The sequence below is a fragment of the Molothrus ater genome, chromosome 15 (genome assembly GCF_012460135.2).
Source record: "Molothrus ater isolate BHLD 08-10-18 breed brown headed cowbird chromosome 15, BPBGC_Mater_1.1, whole genome shotgun sequence".
NCBI classification, from domain to species: domain Eukaryota; kingdom Metazoa; phylum Chordata; class Aves; order Passeriformes; family Icteridae; genus Molothrus; species Molothrus ater.
In genome coordinates this window covers 16231731-16253203 of record NC_050492.2, presented here as the reverse complement: position 1 = coordinate 16253203, position 21473 = coordinate 16231731, and the positions used below count along the sequence as shown (strand labels likewise).

General features: G+C 47.6%; 1 protein-coding gene across 1 annotated transcript in view; it reads left to right on the top strand.

The window, feature by feature from the left end:
- Positions 1–20440, top strand: part of ERGIC1 (endoplasmic reticulum-golgi intermediate compartment 1) — a 55471-nt gene extending 35031 nt beyond the window's left edge. The window contains exons 4-10 of the mRNA XM_036391508.2: positions 2217–2311; positions 2961–3085; positions 5383–5487; positions 8561–8621; positions 9673–9773; positions 12336–12458; positions 16816–20440. Of these exons, the coding sequence (XP_036247401.2) occupies positions 2217–2311; positions 2961–3085; positions 5383–5487; positions 8561–8621; positions 9673–9773; positions 12336–12458; positions 16816–16923 (718 nt within the window). The 3' untranslated portion in view covers positions 16924–20440. The remainder of the gene's footprint in view (positions 1–2216; positions 2312–2960; positions 3086–5382; positions 5488–8560; positions 8622–9672; positions 9774–12335; positions 12459–16815) is intronic.
- The last annotated feature ends 1033 nt before the right edge of the window (positions 20441–21473 follow it).

Genomic DNA, 21473 nt, shown 5'->3' with positions numbered 1-21473 from the left:
GAGGAGGAGGAAGTGGCAGTGAGCCTTGCCCAAGGGACAGGCTGGGAGCCGCTGTTCCAGTGGCCAGACTGTGGGACAGGAAGCCAGTTTCCTTCTCCTGCAGCTCATGGGCTGTGTGACCTGCACAGGCTGCCCTACTTCTCTGTGCCTCAGCGATCCAGCCAGCAGCCAGGTGAGCTCAGCACTTGCCTGCCTATGTCAGAGCTCCCCTGGCTCTCTGTGCTCAGTTCATGCTCTGATTTCTGCCAGAGAAATCAGAAATTTCTTTCTCACTCACTCATCACCGAGCGGCTCCTGTGCCTTCGCTGCCAGAGCTGCATGATTCCTGACAGGTTCAGGGTTAGAAATCAGCAAATACAAACACTGACCGTGCTAGGGCTTTTCTCCAGAGAGCTGGGATGTTGGGCTGAGCTGCTGGACCTGGCTGTGCTCTGCCAGCCCTGCTGTGAATGTTCCTTTAGCCAGGAACACCGAGGTGCCCGTGGCACTGCTGGGCATCCCTGGGCATCTCAGCCAGCACAGCCCTGGGAAGGAGCCAGGGTTTCTGACATGGGCTGGAGCTGGGAAATGGATGGGAGCACTGGGGCAGCACTGAGAGGTGCCTTGCTCTGGGGGATTAGTGCCCATCCTGGCTGGGGCTGCTCCTCCCGGCCCTGTTTGGATATATGACTTAATCCAATCTGCCCAATCCGGCAGTAATGAACACGTAGAGGAGAGAATGCATTCCACCCAGGAGGAGAGGGCTCAGCCAAAAAGCTGCTAACTAGGTCGCTGATGAGCAATCTTTCCCCTCCCTCTGTGTCATTTTTATTAATCACTTGAAAAATAGGTTGAGTAATGATTGCAAGCAACTTGTCAAGCCAATTAAAACCAGAGAAAGGTAGGGCTGTGAAGCTGAACACAAATGCTGTGCTGGTTTTAAATGAGTGTCTGTAAACCCCACTGACCTGTGAGTAATTGCCTCCAAAAAACCTGGCAGCATGTGTATTTCTCAGTGTGAAGGTTTGTTTCTTCTGCATCCACAGGGCAAACAGTTCATCGTGGCCCAGAGATGGATCACCAGAGCAAAATCACTCTGAATCTGTCTTGTAGCTGCCTTACTCTGCTTTGACTCTTAGCATCTGGACTCTCCACTGGGGCTTGTCAAAGAGTTTAGTGCACTTTGAATGGAAAATAAAAATGCTACAGAGCGCTCACTTGTTTTATTTTATGTAATTTGCCTGAATCTAAGCTCCCATAGCTTTATAATCTGCCCAGCTGGAAGATAAATTGTCAAATCTTATTTGTCGAACAGGGAAAAGAGCTTCTAGGTAATCTCACCATCATCTCACTTCAATGGGGTGAGTCTCCCCTGAGTGGATTCTCCAGGACCATTCAGCAAATTCAGCACTGGGGTTGTTTTGGTTTATTTTTACGTGTCGGATGGATCGTTGTGCCAACAATAAATGTTTATACTCCTGCATTCCTCTGCCTCTCTATCTGTGTTTTGTCTCCTGGAGATGCGTGCCAGCGCTGTGGGTGCTATGAGACAACATTACTCTTTGGGAGGCTGGTGTAGTGTGTGAGATCCTGCTGCCCAGGATGTTTCTTCCCATCTGTTCCTGGCTCAAATCCCCTTCTCCTCAATTTTAGTCACCACTTTTGGTTACCATTCATAGCCTGAAATGTGATATTAAGGAGAAGAATACAAATATGTCCTGCTGCCTTCCTCCTCTTGCTGCTGCTCTGTCAGCTGGGTGGCAATAACAAAAGGCAATTAGTGACACAAATAAGCTTTCCTGGGGGTAGCTGAGAGCAGCCTTTCTCTGGAACTATTTGTGGCACAAATGGAAAAACACATGCTTCCCTCCTGCCTAAAAGGAGTAGCAGCCCTGGGGAGGGAGGGATCAATAACCTGCCATCCTCTTCAGCATTAGGCCCTTGTTTTGTAGCACCTCTGAAACCTCAGGGTGGAGAAGGGTACAGGAAGCACAGAACAGAAATTTTGTTTTTTACTGGTGCAGAACTTGTTTAGAGCCTCCTGCACTTGCCAAGAAATGAAATAAAGCCATGATTTGCCCCCATTCCATCCTGGAGAGCTTTCCCTTCTCTCTGTAACACTGTTGTAGCCATCACACAATCAAACCTCCTCTTTCCAGTCTCCTTTTCCCCCTCCCCATGCACGTTTTTGGGTTAGCAGCCCTGTGCCTGAGCCCACCTGTGTTTCTGCCCTCCAGAGTTAATGAGCTCTACGTGGATGACCCAGACAAAGACAGTGGAGGGAAAATAGAAGTGAACCTGAACATCAGTTTGCCAAACCTGCACTGTGAATGTGAGTACCTCTTCACTTAGCAGCTTTTCTTTGTGCTTTAAGTAATACTTGAAATGGGCCCAGCCTGGTACAGTGGCCCTTCTTCTGTAACAGGATGGAAATAAGTAGCTGCAGCCTCTGCCAATATCCCATTGCTTTCTGTTCCAGGCCAGGGCACCTGTTTTCTTGGACCATGTGTTAGTGGCTGATCTCCTTCACTGGCTGCTTTCTGAATCTCATTTCCTTTTTTCTTTTTTTTTCTTTTTAAATTTTATTTATTGTTTAATAGCAACCTTTTTGTGTCTGGGAGCAAGAAACCTCCCAAGTTCCATTTGGAGCTGTGAGTGCACCAGCTGGTTGTTGGCTCTTCCCAGGTCACCTGCCTTGTCTGCCCAAAGTTGTTCTGTTTGTGGGGAGTGCAGGCAGCTGGCAGGACATGGGAGGTGTATTTGTGTCAAATAGGCAGTGTGAAAAGTTTGGTTGCAAGGCTTTTCTGGTATAACAATTTTTGACAAAGGACATTATCACCTCAGCTTAGTCAAACGTCAGGAAAAAAAGGTGTGGATTTTTTTTCAAGTAAAACCAATACATGCTTTTCCTATGCAGCCTTCCTATTGCTTATTTTGTTTGGGTTTTTTTAAAAATTATCTTTTCCCTCCCACCCCTGCAGTGGTTGGACTGGACATCCAGGATGAAATGGGAAGGCACGAAGTGGGTCACATTGACAACTCGATGAAGATCCCTCTCAATAATGGGGATGGCTGCAGGTTTGAGGGCCATTTCAGCATCAACAAGGTGAGTGGCACTGACAGTGGGTGAGGGTGTGCTGCCTGGGGAGATGCTGGCAGGATCCATTTGTGAAAATGAAAATTTGCAAATCTGTGTCTCTCCTGCCATGTTCTGTGTGTTTATGACCCTGATCAGACAGAAATTCAAGTCAGTGTGGGGAGAGGAGGCAGCATGGCCAGACCCACAGGGAATGTGTTAGATCAGGGGTTTGCTTCACTCTCCAAAGCAGGTAATGGAGACAGAATTGCTGATCAGGGAGAGCAGCTCTGTGCAGCAGCCCCATGTCCAGGGGATGTGTGAAAACCCTACAGATGCCAAAGGGCTCCTGTGTTTACTCCTCACGACTTCTGCACCTCCAAAACCTGACTCAGGGTGGAGAGGTCTCTGGCAGTGGCTGCATCTCAGCTCTCCTTTGTTCTGAGAGCTGCAGAATGACAGGAATGTGCCCTGCTGGAGGGTGCCAGGCTCCTGCTGGGATGTTTGGAATACAGCACGTGGCCCCACGCATGCTTGCTGGGGATGCTCTGCTTCTGTCTCAAGGAATGAAATTCCAGGCCTGGAGGAGGCTCCTCTTTGGAATGGGTGTGTTCAAGATGGAATAATCTTGCTATGTAATGCTGGAGATGACTTGCTGGGGTGGGGGAGGCACTGGTGGGACCCAGTGATGTCCTAAGAAAGGCACACCCTTTATTCACTCCTCTTGGTGTACCACAGGCTACAAAATCCTCCTTCCTTCTTTTCCTCCCAGGTCCTGTTAAAGCACATCTAAAAATAACAGACAGCACCTCTTGCTGATTCTGTGGCATGGAAGTGATTGGGATTTAAAAAGAGGACTTTTTCCTCATCTCCAGGGCACCAGGATGGCTGGCAGCTGGTAGTCCACAAAACTGGGAAAGGGCTTCTGGAAAGTTCCTGTCCAGACAATTCCCAGAGCACAGAGCTGAGGCAGCTGGGGGTTTGTGTGCTGCATGTGGTGTGTCCTGCTCACAAAGCAGCCCCAGAAGGGGGTGCAGAATGTGGCACTGAGGAGCTTCCTCCACTGCTCATTTGTGTCTCATTTAGTGGCTGGGACAGCTGTCACAGGCTGGGGAGCTGACCCAGGACTTGTGGCTCTGGAAGCCCAAATCTCTTGTGTGTGACCTGGCAGTCTGCAGTGCCTTGGCAGGAATTGGACAGGCTGAGAGCTGGAGTGGGACCTGGCCAGCCTTGGGAACCTGACCAGGGCTTGCACTTGGGCGTTGCTGTCCCAGCTGCTGAGGGAGGACAGGGTGACAGTGAGATGCTGGTGTGTGCTGCTTGCTGTTTGCTCAGCTTGTTTATGACACCACTGGTGTCCACACCTGAAAGCGCTCCCAGGAGTGCGCTGCTGTTCCTCAGGTCATTAAATCAGCTTTCCTGAAAGCACATGGAAGGGCATGTGGCCTCCCATGGCCCTGCTGGTGAGGTGTCTCTGCAGAGAGCAGCTGGGCAGCAGTTGTATAACCACCCTCCCACTCCTGCCTTGGGCTGTGCCACATTGCTCCTCAGGGATGCTTCATTTCACAACCTTTTCTCAATAGGAAAATATTCTTGCACCCTCCATGTCAGTGATTAAGCTGAATCTGCTGAAGGACTTCAGGGCTAGTGACCTGAAAAGTGCATGCTTGCAGAGTGGTGCCATCAGAGGGACACCAGGGCTCATTTTCTGTCTTGGAACTGAGCCTTTAGGTGAAACTTGTGCTTTTCAGTTCTTTGTATTTCCCTCCATTAAAAAAATTTAAAGGAAGGGCCCTTGCTAGATTCTGCCAAGGGGAAGATCTAGGTTAGTTTGTATGGGATGCCCACATGGGTTTGGTGGTGGATTTTCTCTTCACATAAAACTCATTCCTGCACACAATCTCAGAGGTAAAGTTGCTCATGACTGGTACCAGAAGAGAAATACATCCCCAGCTTCCTGGGCTGCTCTGCAGCAGTGGGCCCCTTTGCAAATGCCAGATGTGGGAGATGTGGGAGTAAGACATTGAGCAAGAGAGACAGGAATTTTATTTTAATGGGGATGAAAGACATAGCCTTAAGTGCTGGGAATCCCTGGAGCTGGGAGTGACCCACTCATCATCCCCTGGTCAGGACCATCAGCAGTGTGGGGTGCCAGGCTCCGGGGTGCAGGACCTGAGCGCGGTGGTGCTGGTCAGCTGCAGGAAGGCATCACGGATTCTCCCATCTCCTGGATGGATCCAGGCATTCCCATGTCACACCACAGAGCCTAGCAATGCCTTGAGGGATAAAATGTGAAATCCTGTCTTCCCTGTTGTGGCTAATTTTAGGTCCCTGGTAACTTCCACGTGTCGACGCACAGCGCGACGGCGCAGCCCCAGAACCCCGACATGACTCACGTCATCCACAAGCTCTCATTTGGGGACAAGCTACAGGTGAGTCCTGAAACTTCCCTGGCTCTAGGGGAATGCAGTGAGAGTGGTTTAATGTCAGACACTTTGGTTTTATGGAAGGCTTGTGTGTCCCTGCACCGTAAGCTCAAGGCTGGAAGAGTTCACAGCTGCCACCAGCTGGGGCAGGAGCAGTGTCCAGCCACAGAGCAACTGTGATGTGTTCTTCTGAAACTCAGAGTGCTTTTGGAAAATTCAGTGGGGACAGTTAGAAATGAGGGCTTGTGGCTCAGCAAAATCCTGGTTTTGGCATGAACACAGCAAACAAACCTTTCTGCCTTTGTGGAGGAGCAGTGATGCACTCAGGGAAGATGTGTGCTGGCTACTGTGTTCACCACAGCAGCAGTCAAGCTCTTTTTAATTCATTCACTCTACTTGTATAGCAGACACCTATTAGTCAAATTTGCACTGTGAAACACAAGTTAGACTTAGCACTGCCAATTCCCTGCTGAATGCATGCACTTGCCCAGTGGATAGAATTTCACCAGGTGCTGCAAGTTATGTAATATTACCTGATTTCTCAATAAGGACAGATTACAGCACTAGCCTATTTCCAAGGAGCTGCCCTCACAGGTGGGAGTTCCACATGTGCACACCCAGCTTGAGACTCACCCTAAACATTGCTTACCCTTAGCCTCTCTGTAATCTTCTTTCCTCAGCACAGACGTCTCATTAGTCTGCTCCTTGTACACCCACTTCCAAAGCCCTTTTTCATGCTAACAAGTCTAAGCGTTGCTTTGTAGTCTTCTGGTTCTGCTCCCGGCTCCTTTTAGGAATTATCTTGTGTGGGAACGAGGAAATATTAGCGTATAAATAAGCTTGGCTTAATGTCTGTAAAGCACACTGAGATTATGAAAAATAGGAGGTGAGTGGTAATGGGGAGTTGTGCAGCCTGCGTGGGAAATGGGTGCTCTGAGGGAGCATTCCCATTGTTTTATCATGGAGTGCTGGGGGAAGGCAGCTGGAGTGTGAATCAGCATGGAGGAGGAGCCTGGAGAGACAAGCAGCAAGTGCCTTCAGTTCTTGTGGTGAGAAACCTGTCTGGCAAACGTGGAGTTGGCTCCTGGCTGGGGCAAGTTGAGAGGAGTATGTTCAGAGCTGAGGATGACTGCTCATGGTCTGAGGTGCTGCAGGCAAGCAGCAGCTCAGCAGCACAAATTAAAGAAGGGTATCTTCCCCAAACAGGTGCTACCACGACTCAGCAAGTGTGGGGAGCTTTAAATCTGCCTAGGTGCACCTTTGAATATTTCAGGTTGTCTCCACCTGCTTTGATGTAATAAAAGCTTATATTCCTTACAGAGGGTGAGGAGCTCCTTATTCACTTGTGTCATGTGCTGGGAGTTTGTTCTTTGTGGGTTGGGGCTGACTCTGCCTCAGTGATCCACTGAGGGACAGGCTGTGTTCTCCAGAAAAACCAGTCTCTTTGAAGCAGAGATTTAAATATCATCTGGCTCTGAATGAGCTTTGAGTCTTCATCAGTACTTTGTGCACAATAGTGGCAGACTTCCTGTAGATTTTTCATCCTCATTGAGATGAGATCAGAATGAAAACCTGCAGAATTAAAACTGATGCAGTGAGTTGCTGCATGTCAGGGGTAACCCAGTAAGGAGAGGGATGAGGAGAGCAGGAGATGATGCCTTTTTACTGTCAGGGGTGGGCAACTCTCCTGACAAGGTTAAAGCCAGGATTATTCAACACGATAATGTAGAACTCAGTAGAAATTATGATTAAAAATACAACATTTCCTATTTCCACACACCTCTCTTTACTGGGTTACCTGACAGCTGGAGGTAGGAACTCATTGGTTTGAATTTTGGTCTTGATGAGGGGAAAATCTGCCAAAAGTTTGAAGTGAACCTAAAATCTCTGGTGCAGATATTCTGTAAGAGACTTCTTAGCTGTTCCAAGAATGGACACAACACTGTAGCCCACTCCAGGGGCTTCTTTTTCTTATGCCTTTTACAGTGAGTAAAGAATGAGCACAGCCTGCAGATGTAGGGTGGGAATGGTGGTGGTTGTGTGAAATTCCAGCAGGGCAAAAGGCCTTGCAGAAGGATCAGCTGCTGCTTTTGCTCTGCTCCTGTTCCCAGCACCTTCCAGTGGAACTTGCTGTGATTTTGTCTGTCCAGAATTTCCTCTCTGCTGAGCAGAACTGGTTCACTTGCTGCTTCCTCCCTGATCCACTCTGTAGTGCTGGGAGCAGGGAAATGTCCATGAGGATGAGACAGACACGTGTTGAGAGGGTCTGGGAAGGAGATGGCATTGCCCTGTTGGTGAGGTGAAACTGCCACACCCCTGACCAAATCCTCACTCCAAACTCTTCTTCCCTGTTGTCTGACTTAAGGTCAGGAATTTCTGGGTCGTGGAGCTCTGTGTCCTTTCTTTGTACCTTGTGAGCAGCACAACCCCTGACCTACAGCTGCTGCCATGGGCTTTTCCCTGCCTGGAGAGATCACACATGGATGATTCTGTTGCTGGAGATCAGGCTCCAGGTCACAGCGTGTGCAGGGCATGGAAATGCTGTTTTTCTGGGCAAACAGATACTCGCAGGTCTGAAATCAGCTGCAGGAAAAGCTGAAGGGGTGTCAGTGTTGGGATGTGTCCTTCCATCAGCCATCTCCAAGGCTGGGGAGTTGTACAGACCCAGCTGCCCTGACACCAGCCACCTTTAGAGGAGAAACCTGCTGAGTTTTAACCCCAGTGTGACTCCCATCTATTTCCCTTTCAGCCTGATAAAATTAATTTCCCAGTTACCTCTGCAAAGCTCTTAGGAAATACCTCACGGTGAAAATTTCACAACTGGCCTCTTCCAACTGCAATTCCTTTAGCTTTGGAGTGGTTTTGGAGTTTCATCTTGTAAGATGTTGTGAAATCAGCTTTTTCACTTGGAGCCAACCGCTGTGATGATGGTCACTGAAAGATATTTGGGGTCATCTTTCACTGGATCCAGGCTTTGTTTTTTGGAAGGGTTGAATCAGGCTGGTTACAGGCTAGGGAAGCAAAGGTCAAGAGTATCAAGGCAGAGCAGAGTTTCTTCATCCTCCTTTTTGCTTTCCAGGTCCATAACGTCCATGGAGCATTCAATGCCTTGGAGGGAGCAGACAAGCTCAGCTCAAACCGTGGGTATTCCTGGGCACTGCAGCTCTCAGCCACCCTCTGCAGGAGGGAAAGCAGGGCCATTCATGCAACACTGCTGTATCCAGTGTATTTCATTCGCCTCTTCAGCCAAAATCATCCAGACATTGCTGGCTGACATTTCCATTTCCTCCAGTGCTAGAGAAAAGGCTTAGTCCAAAAGGTCCTTTGCAGTCCTTGTGGAGTTTTTTATCCATATCCTGTTCCTGTAGTGTCCCTTTGCTGCTGTAACTTCCACCAGAACTTTGCCTTGTACTTGTGTTGCAAATTGCCTTGAAATTTCTGCTCTGTGGATGGCAAGAGGGACATTTTCATGGCCTAGCACAAAAAGGAAAATTCAATGCATGCTACAATTCAATGTAGAGAGTTGTCTCTTAAATGTTCAGGCTCCTCCAGGACATCAGTCTTGTCCATTCCTCGGAACAAAATTTCTATGGCTGTTCCTGAAGTTGTGGTTTGGGGTTTTTATACCTCCAGAAGCCAAATGTCATTGTGTTACACTTGGCTAGAGGATCCTTCAGAGATGTCATTTAGAATTCTGTTTTAGAACTGTTTTAGCAGACACAAAAACTGGAATGAGCCATTTAAATAATGAAAAAAAAAAAGTTAAGCAGCTGTAGGAGTGTAGGAGAAGGAGGATGAGAAAGCAAGAAAGAAATGGAAGTACTCAGGTTGTGATACCTCAGGTTTTTTAGTCAAAATGATCTCAGTGGGCTGCAGCCCTAACCTCAGCCAGTTCCTGATTTAACCAGGCTGTTTGTGGTGGTGAAAAGTGTTACCATTTATAGTTGCAAGCAGTTGGGAAGGTTGGGGTAACCCAAACCATGGGTGGGTTGTGGTCCCACAGAAGGTGTGGGCGGCTCCTGGTGTCACCCAAGCACCTGCCAGGGTTCTGAGCAAAGGGCACAAATGTGGCGTGTGAAGCTTTGTCCCTGCGATAAGGAGGAGGGAGTCACCCTTTTCTGTGACTTGTCCTGTGGGCTGGCTCCTTTCTCTCAGCGCTAACATGTCCTTCCCTTCCTTCCCTGAGCACAGCCCTTGCCTCTCACGACTACATCCTGAAGATTGTGCCCACGGTGTACGAGGACATGAGCGGCAAGCAGCGATACTCCTACCAGTACACCGTGGCCAACAAGGTAAAGCAGCAGCTGCCTCTCCACCCCCGGGCTCCTCTCTGCACCCCAGGGGATGCTCAGCCACCGTTCCTCCCCTCCTGCTGCTCTCTGTGCCCTGTGGGTTTGTAGGTGAGCAGTAGCCTCTGCTGGGAGAAGGAGGAACTGAAGCTCCTCAGAGTGGGGCTTTTCCTGCTGCTGGAGTTTGCCAGGCTTGGGAGGGTTTGTCAGAGCAGGTGGTGGTGCTTTCATTCCTGTTCTTCCTCCTGGTGTGCTCACCTGTCAGTTTAGCTGATGTGGATTTCTGTAGATTGTGTGGGAGGTGTTTACAGGCTGCAGGAACTCCTGTTGTGCCTGGCAAGGTGCATCTGAATGGAAATAATCCAGCTGAGCACATAAGACTTCATTTACACCTGGTTTTAGTAACTAAACAGTCTCAGTTGTGATGGATGGATGAGACAAATAAATCAGCAGAGTTTTTAGCTTTTTACAAATGTTTATTTCAGACATTAAGTCACTGAACTGAAGCAGGCAAATATGTGCTGGTTGAGTATTTCACAGTCCCTGCATTATGATAGTGAATAATCACAGAATCCATTAGTTTAGAAAAGATCCAAGATCACCAAATCCTACCAGTGACCAATTCCCAGCTTGTCACTCAGCCCAGAGCATGAGTGCCACATCCAGCATTTTAACAATTCAATATATTGAATTGTTTTAAGGAAAAAAAAGGACCCTATTTACTTTTTACAGTAGAAAGCATCTTCCAGTTGAAAATTACTTGCCATTTAGGTGCTAAATGAAAGTCCAAAATCTGTTTGTAATATCTACTTCTAGTTTGCCCTAACTGATAATTAGGCACACACTCTCCTGGACTAGTTCTCAGATTAATGTTCCTGACTGGTGACTTCTGGGCTTGCTTGTGTGTCTGCCCCAGGGATTTGAAAATCTCCCTCTGTTCAGATTACAGTGTATTTGTTCTGCTTAATGTCACAACTGCTGTTCTGATAAGACTCCTGTGACAGGAGTTCTGAAAGTAATTTGGAAAATAGCAGGAGCTTTTGACACTTCTGTGAGCTTGGCTGCAAATTGGGGCGTTCAGCCAAGTCTGACTCATTAGGGCAGGAGTGCTGGTGGGGAGAAGGGGACAGGAAGGAAAAAATGAGGTCAGTTCTGTCAAAATGGAGGTGCTGAGAAGCACAGCTGTGCTTTCTGCTCATGGTGCTTCAGTCCTTCACTCCACACTGAGCAGTGGGAAAGGGAAATGGGAAGCCCCTGGAAGAGTCTGGCACAGAGTGGCTGCTATGGGGAGAGTCTGAAGGGGACAAACTCTGTGTCCTCTCTTAGCTCCCCTGCTTCCTCCCTTCCCACAGAACCACTGTCCCAAAATGAGCTGCAGAGCTCCAATAAAAGCCTGAAAATGTCATGACTGGGGACTTCTGCTTCTCTTGTCATCATGGGATGAACCACCTAAAAATAGGGAAATTTGGAATTTATGAGATGATTGAAGAGAAATGCTGTTTCACCAGCACACAGAACAAATTTTTTTTTTGGTGTCATGCTCACGAGTGTCCTGTGGCTCTTTTTTTATTTTTCTGAAGTATTTGAGGCTGTCTTTGCCTCTTTGAGAAGGAGAATTGAGGCAGGAGAGGAGATGTGAGCTGGCAGCTTGTCACAGGGCTGAGGGAGGGAGAGGCAGCCTGTGCCACACTGGGCTCTCCTTGGACTCTGGGTCCCCAGCCTGCTGTCCTGGGATTTTTCTTCACCCTGTGAATGTCTGAAAACTGATTCCTATCTCCACTGACAGCACAGACAAAATACTATCTCAGGAAGATGTGGCTTCAGTTCCCAAGCTGGTGCTGGCACTGGGCAGTGTGTCCTGCTGGGTGCTGGCCTGTGGCTGCAGCTGGCACTGGATCTGTTTGGAAACAAATGGATTAAAGGAGAGTGGACCTGGAAATCGGGAAGGTGTCTCTCCCAAACCAGCCTGGGATATTTTTTGAACCTTTGCTAATATTTTTCTGTATACAGTTTCATCCTGGCTTTCAGCAGGAATTTTAAAGATGGTTCCACATGATTGATACTAAGAGGCACAGCATTCCCATTGCCAATGGAGAGGGGGCCTGACAGAGGAATGCAAAGACAGGGAGAGATTTTCAGGCTTTTGCAAACTAAATTTCATTTGTTTGGTGAATGATTTATATACAAAATATAGACATACAGACCTAAAACTTCACCTGCAGCCAGGCTGTTTATATTTAAATAGAGTAGATTTAGGATGGAGAATCAATGACAGCCTTTCTGTTTAATCCTGTGACTCTGAATGAAGGTGAGAGTAATCACCATCACTCTGTCCCCAGCTCTTTCATTATCAGCCTGGAAGGAGATTGTTTTCCTCTTTGATAAGGATGGGAGGTGAGCACTCACACAGGAATTCGCTGTTTGCTTCTTTCCATCTGGCCACTGCTACAAAACAGTGGGGTGAAGGCCAAACCCACGGAGGCAGCTTTCTGGCAGGCACTCTCTGGAATGAGCTTGCTCACATTTTGTGCCATTTTCTCCTTTTTTTCCCCTGTTTTTCCCCAGGAATACGTGGCCTACAGCCACACGGGCCGCATCATCCCGGCCATCTGGTTCCGCTACGACCTGAGCCCCATCACAGTGAAGTACACAGAGAGGAGACAGCCTCTGTACAGGTTTATCACATCGGTGAGTCACCCTACCCTCTCCTTCTCCCTTCCTCTGCCTGCCTTTCAGGGCCCTCCTGAGCCTTTCTTGCCCAGAGGAATTGAGTTTCTGCCTCAGGGCACTGCGATGAGGTGGGGACACAGCGGCACATCACTGGTGTGCTGCTGGACTGGGAGGTGATTTAATAGCTGGGCACAAAAAGAAGGGAAATTAACCCGTTCCAGAAGGGCCAGGCTCTGCCTAGGCAGGATGGGCTCTCTTGCAGCATGTCAGAAGCTTGGAAGTAAAGCTGAAAACTGCCATAAACTGCTCAGTTATCCAATGAGATCAAATGTGCAGAGAATCTAGAGTGGTTTGGACTGAAAGAACCTTAAAGCTCATTCCATCCCACACCCTGCCATGGCAGGGACACCTTCCACTATCCCAGGGTGCTCCAAGCCCTGTCCAGCCTGGTCTGGGACACTTGGAGGGATCCAAGGGCAGCCACAGCTGCTCTGGGCACCCCTCGCCCTTTTCCTCCCCAAAGTCATCCTGGTCTCACCTGAGGGTTTTCCTTTGTTCCAGTGAGGGAGGAGAACTGTTGGATGACACAGAGCTGCTTGTCCTTGCTATCTGCTGGTATTTGGGTGATTTTTACAGTAAATAGGAAGAAGACTGGCAGTGGAGATTTTATCAGCAGCCACTTCTCTCCTCTCCTACAAGACATCGAATTTTGTTTTTTATACTGAGTTTTACTCAGTGCTGCTGCTTGGCTTAATAAGGAGTGCCAGTTCCAGGTATTTACTCCTGAGTAGAAGTGGAAAAGAGCTGCACTATCAAATTCCAGAGGTGTTTTCCTGACGAGTTACATTTGGATCTGTCCAGAGAGCATCCTGCAGTCCTGATCTCAGCATCCAGAACAAAGCTGTGCTGGCCAAACTGCTCATTAGGCAAAGAGCTATTTAAAGATCCTCCAGAACTTTAAAAAAAAAAAAGTGTCTTCAGGGAGTTGGCTTAGAATTGAAGCTGCAGTGAGCTGTGCCAGTGAGGCATGGTGGAATGTGAAGCACTTGATAAATTGGCTGCAGTGAAGACCTCAAATTCTGATTTTTAAACTGTTTGACTGTTTTAACTGCAATTCACATAAACAGTGTGGTGGAGTTGCACTTCAAGATTTTGATTTTGCAACTTTTGATAAACAGCAAGTTCCCTTCACTGAACTTTAGACAGTGAATAGAATACACAAATAACCAGATAAGGGGGCTTGAAGTAAAACCTGAATATCATGGTAAAAGACTTTCTCTTCTTAGCACATCCACTTGGCTTCAAAAAATAATCCTAAAAAGGTCAAGCATCAGCATTTCATGACTTGGCATCTCATTCTGCCTCTGCCTCTTTCCCTAAAATTGTGCTCCCAGAAGTTTCTTACACATCTTGCTGGGGGTGAGGGTGTGGAGGTGTTTTCATGGGAAATGATTTGATAGCTGGGATTATTCTTTAATTTTATTGTCAGCATTGATTCACTGCTGATCTGCCATTATATGCCTATAAAAAGCATCTTTTTTGAATGGTATCCTGCTTGTGAGGAGCACAGTCATGTGTCTGACATGGCCTTTCTGTCACTTGAGCCCTGCCTCCTCTTGTGTATCCCCTGGTGTTTTCCTTTAGGCACCAGCCTGCATCCCACTCTGCTGGGATCTCCTTCTGTTCAAGGTGCATTCCTCATGTCCAGAGGGCCCTCACTGCTGGGATTATTCCCCTTCTGTGTCTCCTTCCTTTCATCCTTTCGTGGCTGGGCCTGATCCCACAGACCTCATGGAGCTAAAGGCAGATCACTGCCAATAACTCATCCCATTAAACCCAGAGAAGTGCCTGATGCCTGCCTGTATGCATCAGAGCTGTCCTGACCCAGGAACATTTGCTGCAGCTCCTGTGCTGACCTGGAGCCCAGCACTGGTCACAAGCCCTCCAGGCCCTTTTTTCGTCACCAGGACTCAAAGCTGTGTGTGCAGGAGGCCCCAGTGCCAGGTGTGTGTGACTCATCCCCACTCAGCACTACAGAGCTCTGCAGATGAATTTTTTTTTTTTTTTCCTATTCCCCAGCCCCTTGTGCTGCTGCACTGAAGTCAGATTTTCCTGCCTGTGATGCAGAATGTGCGTGTTGGACGGGGTTTGTGTTTGTGCTGTGACATCTCCCGTCAGCTGGGCTGCTCTGAGCTGCAGTAACCCAGCTCCATGGTGGGCATTTCCCTGGGGGGTCACCCTGTGCCACACCTCAGGGACAGCAGGGAGGGGGTACAGCAGCAGGAGCTGGACTTGTCCCCTAAAAACCCTGACTTTGCCTCAGGCTGCTGCTCTGGTTTCAGCGGCCTGGATCTGCTGGAATGCTGAGTGTCCTGCAAAAGCCCCATTTCCTGCAGCCCCGTTTCCTGAGCTCACTGAATGTTCATATCTTGGTTATAAATGCACATGGCAAGGAGCTGTCGCTCTCACTGCCTTTGCTCACCCTTGATGAGCTGTTTGTTCCTTCCCCTCAGCTCTGCTGCTGCTCCTACGTTGGTTTTCGTCTCTGACTTTGCCCGTGGGGGGCTGTGTGGGAGCAGAGACGTGGCAGGGTGTGTGTAGTGTGGCACCAGTTCCCTTCTGGGCCAGCTGTGTTGCACTTTTATAACGTTTATCATGGAATTATTTAGGTTGGAAAAGACTTCCAAGGCCACCGAGTCTCAGCTGTGATCCTCACCTTGTCCCCAGCCCAGAGCCCTGAGTGCCACCTCCAGGGATGGGCTCTCCAACCCTCCCTGGGCAGTTCCAGTGCCTGAGCCCCCTTTCCATGGGGAAATTCCTGCTGTGCCCACCCTGAGCCTGCCCTGAGCCCCCTTTCCATGGGGAAATTCCTGCTGATCCCACCCTGAGCCTGCCCTGAGCCCCCTTTCCATGGGGAAATTGCTGATGTGCCCACCCTGAGCCTGCCCTGGCCCAGCCTGAGGCCGTTCCCTCTCATCCTGGATGCCCACCTGGCTGTCCCCTCCTGTCAGGAGCTGTGCAGAGCCAGAAGTTCCCCCCTGAGCCTCCTTTTCTCCAGGCTGAGCCCCTTCCCAGCTCCCTCAGGGATTCTCCAGCCCCTTCCCAGCTCTGTTCCCTTCCCTGGACACGCTCCAGCCCCTCAGGGTCTCTCAGCACGAGAGGCCAGAGCTGGACACAGCCCCCATGATGTGACCTCAGCAGTGCCAGCACAGGGGACAGTCACACCCTGCTCCTGCTGCCACACTGTTTTTGATACAAAAACATCCGAGTTCTGCTCAAGGCTAGCTTCATACAAACCACCACAGGAGGGGAAGAAAGTCCCAGGGTGCCACCAGGCAGCGTGACACACCACAATGCAACCTACAAATGTTACCAGCCATGTTCTAATTACACGGTTCTAACTTCCCAGCTCCCACATTTTTTACTTCACAGCTGTGGTGCTCTTTTTAATTTGGTCTTTTATGTTGTGTAGGATGAGGTGGTTCTGAGAATAAAAATGGGGTTGTGAGAAGGGGAACAACATGTGGAGCTTATCTCCTGATAAGGGCCTGCCTGGGAAAAGGGGGATTTGCTATGAGCTAGGGGCTGAAGGAGAGAGCAATTCCAAACCAGTGAGCCATTGTAGCAGGGAAATATTTTGTATTGTTGGTCTTCTCCAGCCTAAAGGACTCTGTGATTCTGTTTCCACAAAGACTTAGGTTTGACAGAATACACAGAATATTTCTGTGTTTTTGTAGCACTTGAGAAGTGAAGTAGGCTGTTAACGCTGATCAGGAGATGAATTTTTTCCCTAATTATGTTCTTGGAAGTAATTATGTGTTTTAATTCGACCCAAGATCCACATCTTGTGTGGAAAACTCTGTCCCACGAAGAGTTAAGTTGGCTGCTGTGAGCAGCCCTTGTCATGGAAAGTGTTAGGCAGGGCTGTGGTGTCACTGGCAGCTGGGTTCCTCTGTTACTCACTGCCCTTCACGTGCTATTTCAGAGCCTTCTGCCCGTTTGTAAATTATCTTGTGAAATGGGGAAAAGACTACAAGACTGGTGTTTATAACAGAAAACAGTATAGGAAGATGTGAGCAGCACAGAGCTCCTAGAAATCTGAGTTGGGTGGAGTTTAACCCAGAAGGGAGCAGTGTTTGTGCTGTGGGAGCTGGGATTTGTGATGGCTCAGTGCTGAGGAGTTCAGCACTCATTTATTCCACTGCAGAGGATGGTTTTTGTGAATGATCCTCATGGAATTCCATCCCCAGGGCTGTTACCCACTCCCTACTGTGCTTCCAGCAAACACCCCAGCAGCAGGACCCCTCCTCCAGCTCAAGCTGTGTAAAAGTTCCCCTCGTTGTTGACAAAGGTGTTTGTCTGTCTGTAATTGCAGATATGTGCCATCATTGGAGGAACATTTACTGTAGCTGGGATCCTGGACTCCTGCATTTTCACAGCATCAGAGGCCTGGAAGAAGATCCAGCTGGGCAAAATGCAGTAGCAGTGAAACTCTACCCTCGACTCCAAGGACAGGAGCAAAGATTGACAAATCTACCACTACCTGTTTTTGTCTTTATTTTCTATTTGATTGAATCAGTATGTTTTTCTCTAATCAGGCTGGTCAGTGAAGACATCTTCAACAAATCAAAGAAATCTCCATGCATTTCAGAGCTCTGAGAGGGAAAAATCAGTGGAATCAGGGTGTGGATTCCCTCCCCCCAGAGAGAGAGGCTGAAATGCCATTTGAGATCTAAGTGAGGATGGCAGTCTGTCCTCTGGGAGGTTCCTATGGCAGTGTACAAACTAGGGAGTAGATGGCAAAGAGCTGAACTGTCTTGTGGCACTTTTTGGAGTTCTGTTGGATTTGCATGATCAGACAATCGACTTGTGTATAGGGCAAAATTACGCATGAGGAAGAAATTCCACCCATGGTGCCAAAAAGGTGATGTATCTGTTGGTGAGGAGTGGAAAGTGTTAGTCCCCACAGCAAACCTAAGAGACAGAGGGCAGAAATAACACCAAGAAATGTTCTGTGCTTCTATTGAAAGCTCAGTTGTTCAGATACAACCTTTCTAACCAAGTGAAAAAAGAACAGGAAGCCTTCCCCAGCTACCTTTTCCTATAGGTGATCTGTGATCCCAGCAGTGGAGGGCATTTCTTTTACCCTGGATGTAAAAGTGGTTTCATTCCTTCCCACTAACTGAATATCCAGTCTTGTGTTTACAGGTGGCATGAAGTAAAAACCAAACTGAGCAACACAGTTTTATGTGGCCTTTGCTTTGAAAGGGAATAGTTGTCTTTACAGCATTAGCTTTTCTTTCTTCTGTTTCTAAACACAGACCACCCAAAAGTCTGGATTCTACTTTATTATTGTTGTTTTCTTTTGAAAAGAAGTTTTATATTCCCTGTGCTCAGAAAAACGGTGCAGCCCTCTGGGTGGATGAGCACAGCTTCCTCTCTTGCTTTGTGTGTGTGTATTCAATACACCTGTCAAACACAGGAATTCTGACTTTTCAGGATTTAAGGTGCCTCCCTTTTCCTTTAAAGCTCAGCCAGGCATCTTTTCTGAGCCCTGGCCTGCCAGTGCTCTCCCACAGGTACCCAGGGCAGCATTCCCACAGGCTGACCCTTGCTGGGAGTTTTGTTTGATCCCTTAAAAAGATTCCTGAGCTTCCCTGTCCATTCCTTCAAGCCTGGTCTTCTGGAGCCTCCAAAACACAGAGGTGTGAGGGGAAAACTCCTGCCAGGGGTGTCTTGCATGTCATTTGGTCTCAAAAATGAGAGCAGATGCCCACCAGTGCATTTTCCAGAGCCTCATCAGTGTTCCTTGAGTAGTGACAGTCTCTGCATGCCTTGTGAATGTCTGAGCTGAGGATACACAAATTTTAAGTCTTTCAGGATGGATTAAACAAAAATAATCATAAAATAAGGATCTTGAACTCAGTGATGTAAATTGTAAGATGGGTGCAGGGTTTCCCTTGGATTATATCCATTGCCTTTCCCTGGAGGCAAAATATCCAAACTTTATGCTGTGATGATATGAATTGTTGAATATTCAGTGTTATTGTTAGAGTCAGATGCATTTCAGAACAATTCCTGATTGTCTGTTGAATTTGTCTCCTTGCTTTGGAAGCAGGGAAAGTGTTGCCAGTTTTATCCACCCACCAAAAAGAAGCAGCCAGCTCCTCTCCCCCTGCCATGCTCTGCCCTGCAGTGACTTCAGACCGAAGTCTGAAAAATTGGAATTTTTCCCTGTTCTTCTCTGGACTGATTGCTCTTACTTTAGGTGCAAAATGGATTGTGGAACTTCCTGTACTCATTCATGTATGGGTAGATTTTTTTTTTACTTTTTTTTTTCCCCCCCATTTACAAAAATGAACTTTTTCAGTGAGATGCTTGTGTTCACCTGGGCTGTGGGATTTTCCATGGCAATTGCTTCTCCTGCTGGCTGAAGGATTTCCTCTAATCCACTGTGACCAGCTGAAACTCACAGCTAAAATGTCCTCATTTTTCCTTTTGGATTTGGCGAGTCTTTGCTGACAGCTTGGGAACAGTGGATTACAACAATGAGATTTTTAATATTTTAGCATCTTCCTTACACTGAGATTTATTTAGTGCATCCTTCTCCTGAGCTGGGCAAGGGGAGATCTTTGCAGTACAGCTCATTTTCTGAAATTTCTCCTCTGGTACAATTTCTTTGACACAAAGAAAGGTGGTTGCAGATTCTTTGTGTCCCCTGGTGTGTTCTCCCCATTCCCTGTCTGTGTTAAACTGCCTCCTGTGCAGTCCAGGCCAGTTCTCTAAACAAGACCAGTGAAATTGGTTTGTTTTGGGGTTGGTTTTTTTTTTTTTGGAAGTAACACACTTCAGCGTGCCTGCTCTCTCTGCCAAAACATCCCCTACAATAAGGTAATAAATCAAAAATTTTGGGGTTTTTTTTTTTTTTTTGCAAAATGTTGAAACCAAATTGAACTGAAGTTCTGGCAGGAGGAACATCTATACCTGGGTTCTCTAAACCAGGTCTAAGCTTTTGAGAGCTGCCAAGCCAAGGCCACCTTCTGGGGCTGCTGGGATTCGTGGTGAGCTCGTCCTGCAGGGTCACACCATGGTACTGCTTCGTGTGTTTACAGCAGAATCTGCTCTCATCTCTCCAGGTGTGAAAGCAAGGCGGTTACTGCCTCTGCACCCAGGAGATCTCACTTCTATTCTGGATTTTCTGAGGAGAAAATGAGCGTAGTTGTGCTTTTAAACGTCCTTACAAACAAAAGAATTTCGGGTCAGAGCAGAAGGAGACCCTCAGTTGTAGGGTTCTGATTTTGCCCTTTCAAGTCAGTGTTTTTATAGAAGAATTTGGGTTTCCAAAAAAGACATCCCTGTAGGAAATATTTGAAAGTCCCACTTTAAATTATTCCCTGTAACTGCAGACTCCACCCTACAGTGAGAACTTGAGGCATAGGATGCTTTGCAATGGTGGAGTTAAAAACTTCTAGCACTAGGGAAAGTTGTTAGGTGTATTCTAGGCAGTATCTGGACTGCTGAAGAGTATTTTAAAAAGAAAATAAAATGGAAATGGGGTACAAAAACCCAGGAGAGATGTGTCTGTGAATGTTTGATCTGATCTCTCAAATCCTTGCATTTCTTGTGCGCTGTAAAAAATGAGATCTGCAGTGCAGGTGGCCCTGTGTGCCACCAGCTCCTGAATATTTCTCATTTATTGTTCCTTCTCTGCTGGGGCTGGGAATGGCTGTGACGAGTCTCTGCTTTACAGGAGTTGTTTGAATTTGCAGATTGGGGGTGTCAGTGAGGGGTTTGTCCCTGGGATGTGGGAGAGGGGCAGGGAGGAGGAGCAGCCCTGCCATGTCTGGTACAGCAATGTTTAAAGCACAAGTCTTTTACATTTCTACAGTGGAGACTGTTAAGGAGTTCTGGCATTTGTCTTTTTAATTTGCAATCTTATGTTAATAAACTATTAGCCTTTTTAGTTCCATAATTAAAAATAAAACTCTTACATGTTTTGATTGGCTTCTTGTCGCACTCCTGTTGCAAAATCGATCCAAAGGAGCTTTTTTTCTTTTGTTTTTAATTATGATTTCAGTCAGCTGAGCGTTATCACACAATGAAATCACTGGGAGCCAGGTCACTGTGGTGAAAGTTAGCATGAGGCTCTTTTGTAATCAGCCCTGAGTCATGTCTGGACATTCAGTGCTCGGTTTTGTACAGTACCAAGTGTCCCAACCTCCCTTTTTTTAAGGAAAGGTGAAGAATGGACTGTGCTTGAGGCTTGCTGGGTTTGGTATGTGAAATAACCCAATTTTTGTCCCCTCCCCTCCTTTAACGTCCATTTAGTCTTGCTTCATAACTATTTAGAAATAAATGAGGCAATTTTTAAATGTTGAACAGTAAAGGGTTACGGCACAGTGAGTTTGGGCTCAGGGTATCTGCACCATCTTAAGAAACCAATTCCCTTTATGTTGGGAAGGTCTTTGTGGAGGAACAGATCCTGCTTGTTCCAATGACTGGAACTCAGATTTCCCCAAGTGGTGGGTGCTGCTGGAAGCCCCTTACTCTGTAAATGACAAATAAAAGCTCTGGGGAAGGTGTTTGTCCAAACCCTGCTGCAACTCAGGCCCAAATCTTTCCAGGCTATCTTTATAAAAAACCCAGCCCAAACCCAACCAAGCCAATTAATTGGTTAATTTCTAATAATTCTCATTGAGAATAAATTAGTCTCTGTCCTAAAAATATGTACTAGGGCCACATCTACCTGAAAGGGGAATGGTTTGTGCAGGTGAGCTGGGATGGAGGTGACAGTGACACAGGAGCAGGGGCTGGGCAGGGGAACTGGTGTCCCCTGGGGCTGAGGGACATGGGATCAGTGTCACTGGTGTCCCCTGGGGCAGAGGGACATGGGATCAGTGTCACTGGTGTCCCTTTGGGCACAGGGACATGGGATCAGTGTCACTGGTGTCCCTTGGGGCAGAGGGACATGGGATCAGTGTCACTGGTGTCCCTTTGGGCACAGGGACATGGGATCAGTGTCACTGGTGTCCC